This window comes from Gossypium raimondii, chromosome 11, assembly GCF_025698545.1.
Source record: "Gossypium raimondii isolate GPD5lz chromosome 11, ASM2569854v1, whole genome shotgun sequence".
Taxonomy (NCBI): Eukaryota; Viridiplantae; Streptophyta; class Magnoliopsida; order Malvales; family Malvaceae; genus Gossypium; species Gossypium raimondii.
The window spans coordinates 8,630,772-8,644,787 of record NC_068575.1 but is presented as its reverse complement, the minus strand read 5'-3'; the positions used below and the strand labels follow the sequence as shown (position 1 = coordinate 8,644,787).

Here is a 14,016-nt window from a genome sequence, read left to right as displayed (position 1 = left end):
AGAGTAAGAGTAGTCTATGTCAGAAGGCTGGAGAAAGATTTGACTACACGAAAGAAATGGATGCCAGCCGTCTCAAGATTTGATTGGGGTTGATTTTGTTTACTTTTTCATTTATTGTTCTGTTTTTCTTTAATTTTTTAGGAAGCTTTTAGTGCTGTTGATTGTTTTATTCGTTTTGCTTGACACTGGGCCTTAAAATGTTGGGCTTTGTTTGTTTTTGGTTTTATTTTTAAAGATCCCAATCATTTTATCAAAAAAAAGAAAGAAAAATAAGATTGTAATTTAATTTAATGAGTGATTTGAATTTAAATCACAATTTATACTTGTTTGATAGTGAATTGCTCTTGAGTGAGTTACTACAAATATAAAAAATTTCGTGAATGCCATTTCTATTTCTCCAGTTTCAACTGAAGGAATTGCTACTAGACAAGAATCAACGAATTTACAATGTTCTTATACCAAAAAGTTACTACCCAAAATATCAACAAAAAAGGAACTATCGGCCCTTACTCTGCGTTCGATATTCTCCTGTTTCTGTTTGAATTCCATGAGACCTACAATTATAACTGCTAAATGATAGAACTCATGACTAACTACATATCATGGCAATTTATTCTGAATTTGCATGTCACTCAGGAAACCATGCTCTATGGAGACAGTGATTTCATTCCTTCTAAAGAAACAGTAAAACCTTATAGGTGCTCAGCATTTACATCTAACCTTCTCATTATCTTGGTTATGGAGATATGATTTTTGCTCAAAGGAATTGAAGTAGTTCAAAATATGGATAGTGTTTATTTGGATTCTATTATCAATACCTGTAAACCAGCATCATGGAGTGGAATAAAGTTTCATCTCTACATTCCAGGAATAAAGGAGCTGAGAAAGCCAAAAATCTTCTGAAGAAAATCTGCATTTTCTCCAGGCAAAGCGTCACATCTTTCAGCAACAGCAAGCCTTCCCTTCATGGCATTGTTCTCTCTCTGAAGCTGCAAAGATGGTAGACTCAGCAATTGCATCAACCAAAATTGCATGATATGCAGCTCCTATTTGTTTGGAAAATAATTTCCATCCCTCTTTGTTTTTACCCTTGTTTCTCTAGTAGAAGATAATAATGGCTTAGTGAAAAATATTACCATCTCAACAGTAGATCTGAGCTCTTCCACAGCTTTCATCAATGAAGAAATGGTTTGTTGAACAACATCTTGAATGGCTGATTCCAAGTCTTCTTCTGAATCAGGATCTACAAATAGTCCCGCCTGAATGAATAATTCCTCAAGTAACTTTATATCTTCGTCATTAAGTCTCTCACTCATCTAAACAAGAATAAACCATATTAGAAAGTGACAAAGAATGTTTCATCAAGAAAATGTCGGATCATAAAACTAACCTTTTCTAGAATTTTCTCAAATGACTCATCTCTGGTACCAGAAGCATCTCCATTCTTCTTAGAACATTTCTCTTCACTAACCTTAACAAGTGGTGATGTCTTTATATGCTTTGCCCTGCAATGAAAATTACAACCCAAAAAGTGAAATGAAAAGATGGAGAGTGATATTAGGCCTTAATGCTTAAACTTCCTCTTTTCGCGGGTTAATATGTATAATAGCATATTTCCAGTTCATGAACCTTGCACCAAAACGAAGAGTGGACAGGCTCTCGGATGCATTTGAATGACTTGGTGAGCAACAACAAAGCAATGCAGTGCGAGAGTTCCCACCCTGCAGATTTAATATGAAAACCAAGAGATCATCGAACTGATTTGATGACATTACTGTAAGATGAAGTTAGGAGTTAGAGAACGAACAAGAGCATCCTGCAACATTCGAGTGAGCTTGGAATCACGATAAGGAATATGGTTTGCTTTTGCTGGTGAACCACATGTCAGAGCATTGATCACATTCCCTAACGCTGAGAGGGATTTATTGATTGTTTTAGCTTCCTCAAGAACTCTTCCTTCAGCCCCGGTTTTCTCTACTTTCTCTGACCCGGCTAGGTCCACAAGAATCAACTTCCCAGATTTCACCCTGGTCACATTGTGAAATTTATAAATCAGTTCATTTGAAGCCTTGAACATAGTCAAGGGATAAGCTATACCTCTTTTCTGAAATTGATTCTTGGTTGAGTGTGAACATGTAAACGCAATGACTCCTGCTGCTTGCCATGTTCATTTCTGTCTACGTTTAAGTCCCAAAACAAATTCCAAAGAGAACTTTAACTAAGTAAAAGTGATAACTGTGAAATCTGTAATACAAGTTCTACTTTACCATGATTAAGAAATTAGTGGAAAAAATAGGAACAGAAAAATACGAAAGGGATACGGGTCTCTCCAATTGCTCTGTTAGCTATCCCACTCTAAATTTCAAGGCCGATATTAGAAACAACATCCTATGAACAAAATGGAAGATTATGTTCTAAATAGTCTTAATCTTACAGATAGGCTTTGCAATGCTTCGGCTGTGTCCGAAAGAGAGATCTGGGAACAACATCAGTGCATAAAATAGAAACTTCATTAAGGAAAGAGCCATGCAACAATATCTAAGTGAAGCAAAGTATAGTTCCAACATAAATAATATGAAACTCTTTAATTTGCTGTAGGGGAAAGCGAATTTAGCACCTAAATCATTCAAGTTGTACACAATATTGAGTATGTTCAAAATAGAAGTACTCATGCCACTAGACCAAACCATCATTACTGAGAAAATAATTAAATGGAGAACTTGAAGAATCACTGCATTAAATATGCATACATGGAATGGATGTCAATTAAAGGCAGTTTATGCTCAACGGAAAACAGAAAATTAAAACAGGTCAACAGAACAATTCTCAACAAATATGAGAGTCTGAAGTAAACAAGTTCAAAGTTAATCTCAACTAGAAAGAAAAAAGCCTAGCAAAAAATAACCCGACTGATGTCAAGTATAAAGATGGAAAATGTTACTCCAGTACATATGTCAAGCCTAAAGGAAATAGTAATTTCTGTAAGAAATAGATTACCTCTGTTGCTCCGGATAACACTATTCCTTGTGTTTTGCTTTCCTTAATCTGAATATTGTCCTTTGATAAATCAAAAAGGTCCCTGGGGATAATAAATGCGTGTGAATTTAACATAAATACTAAAACAGTTAAAAAAGCAACTCTTATAATATTTCATTAGCCTGAGCTTTCGAATATCATGGGTACAGAAAGGCCAATCAGAAACATTTACAAAGAGAATCAAAACTCTCAGTCCAACAACAAATAGAATTTAAGGTTATACATACCTAACCCTCTCCATATAGATCTCCACCTATAGACAAGAGCAGAAATTTTCATGAATCATACAGCATTAATAATAAAAAAAGGAAGTAATTTAGGGCCCTAAATAAATACGATAAGTTTTCATACCATTGACAACTTGACGGTGTACTTTGTTGAGTCAGCAGAAGTTTTGATACACGCAAACAGTCCGTCCACCACTCTTGGAAGTATCCCTTTCTTCTTTTCATCAGATTCCAAGATGTTTGGTCCCTGATACAACGAGGTACATATCATCAATGAAATCAATTTAATGTATAAAATTTAACTAACGGAGCTACATTTATGCTTTCATCAGCACACCTCCATACTATATGTCTTCCCTGCCCCAGTCTGTCATCAAAAGAAGAAAGTTAATCAAAGAAATAAGACTATGCATATCCATAAGTTAATTAAAGGTGAAGACAATGTGTTGCGTTAGCAGCGTGATCTACTAGTTACTAACAATGAATGGGAAACAGAAACCTAAACCATCAGATTTAAAGGTCCTATTAGCCTTATTCATTGAAGAGCTTCGGATTGTATCTCTCACCATTAAGTTCTTTTTTATCTTCTAAACAGTGATCAGTCATACTATAAACTAATCCTTAACCGCAGCATTTAGTTAAGTGAGAGATCATCAAGTACTGCAAGCTCTGGCATGTAGTAATAGTAATAACACAAATACGCAAGATTTTTTACCTGTCCATAAGTGATGATTGTTCCATTTATAGAATTGACAGTATCTGTTTACAGTAAAAAGAATAAACACATAAAACAGTTGATCATGAAAATGAAGATAATCAATCAATGAACACTTTTCTAATCATACCACGGACAATTGGAAGAACAAGAAACTCATAGACATCGGCTTGCTTAGATTCCTCATAAAAAACCTTATCAAAGCTAAACGCAAAACCTTCTTCCTTCTCATCCTATCATATACAAACTCAAATTACAGAACCGATCAGCTGTTTTTTATAGTTTTTCTATCAAAATTTTGAAAAAAATAAATAAAAGCAACAAGAAATTGGAGTTAAAAATAAAATTAAGAGAAATTAAAACCTTGATGATGACGGTTTCGGAGTCCATGCTTTGAATACAGATATTGTCACCGAGATCTTTTTTCTCCTTTGAGCTCAAAGGCCTGAAGCGTACGCAGACCGTTACGTTTGACATTTCTACTCGAAAGTTGATTCAAATCTGCAACAAAATCAAATCAGTTGAAAGCTTTTAAAAATTCATTTACTACATAATGAAGTAGATTGTTTGGATTCGAGAAATGAAACTTTTCCATTAAAATTAGCTATAAAACTACTTTGAATGAGGGCTTCTTTTCCAAATTTCTGAGAATCCAAACAGTATATCGAATTCTCGCGAAAACTTTTAAAATAATCTTACAGATTAAAGTATAACGCTAATAATTAGAGGATTTTTTTTTTTTTGAAATTTCAGTTTGGATATAGAAAGGGACTGAGCTGAGCTGAGAGAGGCAAAAGTATTTTCGGTTTTATAGTAACTGAAGGCGGGAAAGAAAAAGTTCTTGAATAGTATTTTTTTAAATAAAATTTTCAGTGCACCATATTTATTTATTTTTAAACAATTTAATACCTATAACCTCTCTCTCCAATCCATAAATAAAAAGATAATCTGCTTCAACATACTCGAACACACATTCTCCTACGTTGACAACAATATTTATGTCAATCGAGCTAAAATTCAATCGACCATTGCACCATATATATATATATAGGAAGAAAATATCTCATATATACTCCAAAAAATTCAATTTAAATAAAATATAAAAATAACCATGCTGATTTATCAAAATAGAAAATCTAAATAGTCGTTGAACATTTATTTAAGTGATAAAATAGTTAAAGGGTCAAAAGTGTAAAAGATAAAAGTAATATTTAAAAATATTTATATTTGCATTTAGGGATCTCGATGTTAAGATTTGAGAGGATTAATTAGAACTTTTAAAGAATTTAAGAGATTTAATGAGATTTTAAAAAAAATTAGTAGATCAAATTAAAATATTTGAAAATTTTAAAAGTTGAATGATAATTGAAAAAAATTTAAAGATGTAAATTAAATTATTTTAAAATTTTGGAAAGTTTAATGAAAATTTTCAAATTTTTAGAAGGCATGATTGAAATTTTCTAGTAATTTTTCAAATCTCGAGACAATCCGTCTCTGTATATTTATTGCATGCATATAAAATTAATAAATTGATAACAAAAATAAATGTTTATTTAAAAAAAATCAAAAGGATAACTTTTATACGAATTTATGATATATTTTCATCAACATCACCTAATATTTTATATAAACTTTTAAGAGTTAACAAGGAAAATTGCATGCAAAAGAATTAATAATATTGAAATTATACATAAATTAAAAAGGTTTATTGGTGTAAAAAGTCCTCCAATTTTTTCAAAAAAAGCAATTAAGCCCCTTCTCTCTTTTTTTGCATGCAATTGAGCACTTTAACTTTCAAAATGCATAAACACGGCCTTCAAAATTCTTAAGCCCCTGCTTTTTTTTTTCACTCAATTAAGTACTTGAACTTTCAAAATACATAAAAAAGACCCTCAAAATTTTTAAAAAAGCAATTAAGTCCTGCTCTTATTAAAAATTAGAAAAAATTTATAAAAATAATAAATTTTACAAAATTATTAAATTTTAATAAAATATATAAAAATTTTATTTTTTCATAAAATCATAAAAATAAAAAATTTGTAAAATTTTATAAAATCATAAAAATGGCGACCCTAATTTTTTCAATTAAAGTCATTACAACACAATTGTGACATGTGGCGAAAAATTATAAAAAATAAAATCAATAAAAGTTATAGAAAAATTATAAAATGTTTCTTTTGGTACGATAATTTTATAAAAAATTTTACGAAAATTTTTTTATTTACATTTTGTATAATTTTCTTACAACTTTATAAAATTTTAAATTTTTGTATATTTCTATATATTTTATAATTTTTACTATTTTATAAAATTTAACAATTTTTTTATGATTTTTATATTTTTATATTTTTAATAAATTTTAATATTTGAATTTTTATTAAAATTTAATAAAATTTATAGCTTTTATTGATTTTAATTTTTATATTTTTTCTAATTTTTAATAAAAGCGGAGTCCTAATTGCTTTTTTTGAAAAAGTTTAAGGGTCTTTTTGATGCATTTTGAAAGTTCAAGTACCCAATTGAATGCAAAAAAAAATTAGGGGCTTAATTGGTTTTTTTAAAAAAAGGTTTGAGGATATTTTTTATGCATTTTGAAAGTTCAAGTACCCAAATGAGTGTAAAAAAAAAAAAGCAGGGGCTTAATTGCTTTTTTTTAAAAAAAGTTTGAGGGCTTTTTGCACCCTGAAGCCATTAAAAAATTGATAGTCATTAGGCAGTAAAGTATAATTAAACTTAAATAAAAAAATTTGGTGACTGATCTGTCATAATTTAACACACAAATTAGGCTCTCTAAAACACTTAATGAGTTTGTTGAGTATTTTCTATGTTTTTTGTTGATTTTTAGTTTTTAGTATTAATGACCGTTTTTTTAGTTTTAGTTTTAATCCTTTTAAGACCCAAATTGACAAAATGGTGTCATTAGGAGTCTAATAGTGTATTTGAGTTTATGTAGGGAGACAACTATAGCCAAACCTTGAGGAAAACTGCATCTGATGTGGGTATCATGACACTAATGTTAGGATGTTGCGACATTGAGCCTCCATCATCTTAAGGGAGCAAAACTTCAACAAGAAGCCAACCTGGAACAGTTTGTCGAGCCTGAGGTCACCGACGTCAAGCCTTCAAGGTTACAACTCCACTGCTGATGGTTGAAGTGAAAGAGCCAGGGCCACTATTGAGAATATTGTGACACCAACTAGCCTGTGTCGCAATATCAAGAACCTCCAAAGCCAACGTTGTGCCACTGTCGAGGGTATTACAACACTAAAGTCTAACGAGGTGAAAAATACTTCAAGGGTAATTTTGTGTCCAACACTAACTTAAGTCAGCTCATACACTCTAATGACATTTTTGTCAAACTTTAGGATTGTAATTTGGCTGTATTAAAGGCACTTTTGATGTCAAACATAAATGAGTCATCTTTTATCATCCTTTTAGTTTCTCTTTTATTCTCTTCATCATTTTTAGGTTTAGAGTTTTTTCCTTTCTTAGCTTAGTTAGTTGATAACTGTTAGTTTCTTTAGTTCTATTGTAGCTTTAACTTTCTTGCAATTAGATACAAAAACTCTTCTTTGTATTTTGATTTCCTTATAAAGCATCTAATAGATTTCAACTTCGTGAAATTGCAAAAGTGTAAAAACCTCAACTTTGGTTGTGCTTTCATCACCATTGGTGTTGCTATCATCTTCCACAAAGACTCCATCTAGAGTTACTAAGATTTTCTCAACCTTGTTTTTTTTTTTTATGCTTTCCTTAATGAACAATTTAAGCCTGAACTTTACTGATGTTTGTATGTTGATGATGGGTAGTCACTAAATCTTATGGCGGTTGGTAGATGGAAATGTTGTATGGTTAGTTTTTGGGTCAGAGATTAAATCGTAAAAATTGAACTAAATTGAATAGACTTCAAGACCTAGAATTGACGCCTCTAGGTGAACACTTATATAAGTGAGACCAAGGGGAGAGCTTATTGAGAACCAATTTGATTGTCCTAATTTAGTTTAGTGAGATCGAGAGATAAATTAGACTAAATCGTCTAATTAGGTAAAATGATGACTAAAAGGTAAAATTGAACCAATTAGGAATTTGAACAATTTAGATCTCTAATCCAAGAATTGACTAGCAGCATAGAAGTCAACCGACCACTTTAATCCATTGAATTGATATTTATGCACTTTTGTCTGCTTTGCAATTTAGTCCTCCTAGGGTAAGTTAGTGTAATTAATCTATTATGATGATTTGTCGTGCTATAATACTTAGGGAGTAGCTAGCTAAACTTCATAATTGCATGCATTTTCATTGTTAGTCACTTTATCACTCGATCTCTCTTGGGTTTGATCATCGGAATACTCCGTGTTTCGTTGTAACACATAAATATTACATTCGGTCTGCCATACTTGAAGTTAAGCCACTCTAATTTTTTATAATTTTGTGTTGATTCTCTGCTCGGCGTTCATACGTCATGAAGTTGTTAGTGACATACAATAAATTATAAAATGAATTATCTAATTTTTCACAATTAATTTTTAAAATTGTGTAAATAATTTATTTATCAAAAAGTATAAATAAAAAGATGTGGTTATAGTAATGTTAAAATTACATAAATAAATTTACTATTGTAATTACTTAGGCAAAGGAGAATTTTATTAATATTTCACTGCAAAAATAAGATACAAACAACTATTATAAGGCCAAAAATGGTACAAAGAACTCAAACTACTTCGGATTAAAAAGTTCCGTAGAATTTAGCAAAGAAACCAAAAATGTCAACCAAAAAGGGGGAAAAAAAAACATTGAAAATCTCGATATAAACCTCATTTGAAACCTTCAAAGCTTTCAACAAGACGTGAAATGCGATATAAACCTTATGGCTTATGAAATGCTTTATAGTTTAGGCCAAATTGGTAACACAGTTAGGACAGAATTTCTTACTGCATTTCTTTAGCCAAGCTCTAATACAACGATCATGGAATACATGAGAGCATGGTGTAGCACTAATCTCCGATCCCTCCAAGAACCCAACCAAACAAATGGAACATAAATTCTCAACAGGCTCTTCCACCACCACTTTCCTTAGCTTCCTAAACGCCTCCGCCGTCTCCCAAAAATCATCAGCCTCCGCATCGATACAATACGCATCCCCTTCCGCCAAATTTGGCTGTTCGTCTACCAATACCTCAATCTCCACCCGCATTCTCAACACATTCCGGTTCTTATAACTCTCCTTCGCAACCATGCCCAGCGCACAGCCGACGATTTCGTCTACCGTGGAGCGACCAATGGGGATTTGCATTGAGTCCAATACGTCATAGATGTTGGTGTCGTTCCAGTCTTTGGTTACGACATCGTTTAGCAACTGCTCCAGTCGTAGCTTGTGGGATTCCTGTTGGACGATAATTCTCGCCATGCCCGACTTCTTTCCTTCTTCATCTTCTCGTTCTGTTTTCTGGCTGGCAATGAAAGTTGCCTTAACATTAATGTCAAGTATCTTAGATGCCCACAAGTGGTCTTCCGGGCATTGCAAATCGACGTCCCAAGCTTTGCATGAAGTTAAGTAACAAATTGGAGCTGATGACATAACTTCGACAATGGCGAACGATGGGGGAATTAGAATAAAATTGTAGAGGAAACAAGGGTTTGAAGTGTGTATATATATATATATATATTTGTTCAGCAATAAGGGAGTTCTATAAAAATAAAGGTAGTAGGTACCATAAGTCGATTACAACGACAAAGAAAGACGCAAAAGCATACTACAAGAAGGATTTGAGCTTATTAGCTCTATAGTCAACCTCGGTCAAATGAATAGTTCATATAAAAAAATCAAAGCTAGTATACAGAAAAGTTGGTCAAATATGTGTTTCTGCTCACAAGCGTCCAAATTTCCAAAACAGCCGATTTTGGACTCGGTCAAACTCAGTACGATGTTTGAAAAAAAGGTCAAGGAACTACCTTCCCACTAGTGCTGTTTTTCTCCCTGAATTTTTGACAATAATTACATATTAGGGTCAACTACACCGTGTAGAAGGTGTTCATTAGGTATTAGGTATTTACCAGGTTTTGAAATAATTACAAAGAATTAGGGTCTGTTTGATTGACGGAATTGATTTTCCGGAAAATCATTTCCAACTTTTCCAGCGTTTGATTGGCGGAAAATATTTTCCATTTGGAAAATGAACTCCAAAACAAGGGAAAATGAGTTACATTTTAGGGAAAATGTCTTACCCTTTCAATTTCCGTAAGACATTTTCCGTGTTCTCCTCTCTATCGCCTCCTTCATTCCTTCCTTCATTTCCGGAGAAAGCGCTTACATTTATCGATTTTCCAATAACTTGTTTTTTAATTATTCAATACTTGTTTTTTAACACAATTACAAATAATTTAGTTGATATTAGTTTTTTCAATTTATAACGATTAATCTTGTAGCTTTATAATTGAGTATTATTATAAATAAATCGTGTAAAAATAATTTAAAATATAAAAATATTTTCAAAAATCGCATAAACAACGAAAATATTTTACAGATTCAATCAAACACCGAAAATATTTTCCAATAAATCATTTTGAGAAAAGTAAAACATTTTCCAAAAATTATTTTACGGAAAATATTTTACTGGCAATCAAACAGACCCTTAATTAAGTTTTAGTCAAAAGTCAAGTGTTGTCATTCAATTTGCTAATGTATCATATTAGCAATACGTTAATGAATTAATGGATTTTTAATGGTAATGACCTGCTCGAATAATTATCTTATTTAAAGTGATTAAATTGAGAAAAAAATTTTAGAGGAGCTGATGTACAAGCCCAATTTTAGCCCGGGGCCCAAAACCCAAACCAATTAAACCCTCAAACTGAACCTACCCAAATAATCCATTACAAGCCCAAATGTCAAACCCACTTAAAACTAACCCAAACGGCCCAATGCCATTGGCCCAATAAGCCCATTAACAATTCAGACCCAACCAATAGTCAAACTAGGGTTTCAGTTTTCTGAAACCCTAGCCTACTGCCTTCAGCCACCGCCGCACCTAACCCCTGACCTTCTACCACCGTCGCGTTACCTACTCTGCCACCAACTCTGCCACCGCTCGTCAATCACCCTGCAAAACAGAGCAAACACACAAAGAGCAACATAAATAGAAGAAAAAAATATAGTAATAAAGTTGTTGAAATCAGCTATAAAAGAGAGCAAAAATCATGCTTGTATTTTTTAACAACAACCAGTGAAATAAAAAAGCAGAATAGAAGTAAAAAAGGTTGATCTAAGTATTTATTTTCATTTTTTTTCTTCGTGTTCTTGCCCATTTTTATGCCTGTTTGCCTTCACACGATATTTGTATAAATTAAACTTAGATCTCGTTATACTTCATTAATTCCTACTCAAATTCAAAAAAGAAAATTTTCAAAATAAAGCATTTTGTATTTAGAAACTCAAGAAAGTCGTACCCTAACTTACAGGGTTTCGACTTTCTCGAAAAATTCAAATACATGAATCATTTCAAATAAAATTTTTTAAAATGTTCTCGGGAATTAATAAAAGTTCGTGTTCTAACTTACGGGATATGATCTCTTTTAAACCCGAGATAGTCAAACTCTTCCAAATAAATGAATATTTTCGGCATTCATTCTTGTATCAGGAATTTTAGATATTATGTCCTAACTTATGGGACGTAATTCTTTTTCTCGATTAACGTGAAAATATGCTTCTCTCCTTAAATTTTTCAAAATTTTGATAAAGGATCATATTTTAAATTTCTTTAAAGTTTTCAATTTTTCGGCACTAAGACTTTAATTAATCAACAGGGTACCAATTTTGGGCGTGTCGAGGATGCTAATCCTTCCTCGTGCGTAACCGACTCCCGAACTCATTTTCCTGAATTTCGTAGACCAAAAATCGTTGTTTTGAAAAAAACCAAATTGTTTATTAAAATAACCATTTTTACGAGGTGACCCGATCACACCTCATCAAAAAAGATTGGTGGCGACTCCCGTTTTCGTTTTCGTTTTCAAAATCCAAGTCGACTCCGTTTTTATCAAAAAAATGGTGTTAACAGCTGAAATAAAACAAATCATATTTTAGATGATATTGGGGTAGCTTACCCCATACATTATTTATTTAAGGCTTAACTCATAAATTATAACTTCAATTATGTCATTTTTCTCATATTGGTACCTAAATTTTTTTTTGTCACAAGTAGTATCTAAACTACTTTTTTTTCCAAGTTGGTGCCTAAAAAATACTTTTTTTTTATCACTAGTGATACTTAAGCTATTCTTCAATTACTCATTATACACCAAACTGTTATATCCGTTAAAAAAATTCAGTCAATAATAAACTACCACATCATATAAACTTTTAAAAAATATTTTTTAATTATTTTCTTTTCTTTTACATTATTTCTCTCTTTTTATTTTTTTCTAGTTGTTCTCTTTTTTCTTCCTTTATAATGTTTGACAATGTCGACAATACTCCAAATTGGCCCTCTCGAGGTCGAGATGCTAGCGATTAATTCTCTTTTCGAATTTTACCGCCTACTTGCTCAACCTAACGGGATTAACAAATTTATTTTGTCAATCAAAACTAGTGTTTTAAGACCGTCTGGTTGGACTGGAAACCAGTCCTAAGATAAGGGTGGAATCAGTTGACTCATGAACTAACACAAATTAGTTAAACCGAGCTAAAAATTGGTTGAATTGATTTTCTTTATTTTTAATAATTTATTAAATATATAAAGAAAATAATACTTTGTCTTTTCTTGCTACAAGCCAATTTTTAATTGGTTATTTTTTTAAAATAGACTTAATACTATGACTAACGGTACTAACTTGGGAAAAAAAGTAGTTTAAGTACCAGTTGTGACTAAAAGAAAGTTTAGGTACCCATATGGGAAAAGGGGTATAATTTAGGTAATAATTTGTTGGTTAAACCTTTATTTAAATTAGTTTTTCTCTAGAATAATGCACGTATAATAACTACTCCTCTTACTACAAGACGCTTACCTAGCCAACATTTAGATCCGGCTCTACCCAAACTTTTTTGGTTCACCACAACATTCCCCACCTATCTGACTGTTGCTGAGCAGTTTTTGGATATCAAACGGACCTCCCCAGAAGGTAATCTTAATGTGGCTGATTTCCCCTCCTTTGCAATCAATTTCGCAACAGCACCCGCTGGTCTAGCTAATTGTCCACCCCTCCCAAGTGTGATTTCTATGTTATGATTTCAAATGATACAAATTTTTTAATTTATTAAGATTTTGGTAATAATATGATTACAATTTTTTTGAATAATCTCATTATAATCTATGATCATATGTGTTCTTCTTGACATAATATCTAGAACTATCTATAATCCCTCCTTAATCCATAAATAGGAGGATAATGTGCTTCAATGTACTCGAACCCACGTCCTCCTGTATTGGCAACAATACCCATGCCAATCGAGTTAATATGATTGCAAAATTAAAACATAATAAGTTAAATTTTAAATTTTAAAAACATGATAATTGTAATTAGAAGCAATTTAAGCAAACTATAATATTCAATTAATAAGTGAGACTAAACTAAAAAATCAAAGTTTACATTCTCATGATTTCAACACAATGGTTAAAGAATAATTATTCACCTAAACAATCACTTAAAAGATTTTCAGTAATAGCACATATTAAAGTTATTTGCGTAATAACACTACCACAATCACATGGTAAAATTAATTACAGATCACTTGTGTATAATAGAGGTGCTCATGGGCCGGGCGGCCCGACGGCTCGCCCGAAATATGGGAGGATTTGGGTAAAAATATAGGCCCGAAATATGGGCTTGGGCAAAAAAACGAGGCCCGATTAAAAAACGGGCCAGGCCTCGGGCACAACTTTTTTGGCCCGGCCCGAATATAATAAATATTTTTATTATTTTTTATTTTTTTAATTTTAAAATACTTTTAAAACCTTTTATTAAATTTTTTAAATTTTAAAATTTTTTAAAATACTTTTTTAATTTTAAAATATTTTTAAAATACTTTTTTAATTTTATTTTAAT

The 14,016-nt window shown here is 31.8% G+C and overlaps 2 protein-coding genes across 2 annotated transcripts; both read right to left on the bottom strand.

Moving 5' to 3' along the window:
- Window positions 1–381: 381 nt before the first annotated feature.
- On the bottom strand, window positions 382–4,455 carry LOC105804828 (kinesin-like protein KIN-1). The gene is made up of 15 exons (XM_012637607.2): window positions 4,342–4,455; window positions 4,109–4,211; window positions 3,979–4,022; window positions 3,601–3,630; window positions 3,388–3,510; window positions 3,264–3,289; window positions 2,998–3,079; window positions 2,435–2,476; window positions 2,322–2,355; window positions 2,098–2,173; window positions 1,808–2,027; window positions 1,630–1,721; window positions 1,391–1,505; window positions 1,137–1,316; window positions 382–989 (listed from the first exon to the last, which is right to left on the bottom strand). The coding sequence occupies exons 1-15, from the start codon at window positions 4,453–4,455 to the stop codon at window positions 858–860; spliced, it is 1,413 nt and encodes a 470-aa protein (XP_012493061.1). The 3' UTR covers window positions 382–857.
- A 4,414-nt stretch (window positions 4,456–8,869) lies between these two features.
- Window positions 8,870–9,556, bottom strand: LOC105801259 (uncharacterized). The gene has a single exon (XM_012632579.1). It carries the CDS (start codon window positions 9,554–9,556, stop codon window positions 8,870–8,872), a length of 687 nt encoding a protein of 228 aa, XP_012488033.1.
- Between the last annotated feature and the right edge of the window lie 4,460 nt (window positions 9,557–14,016).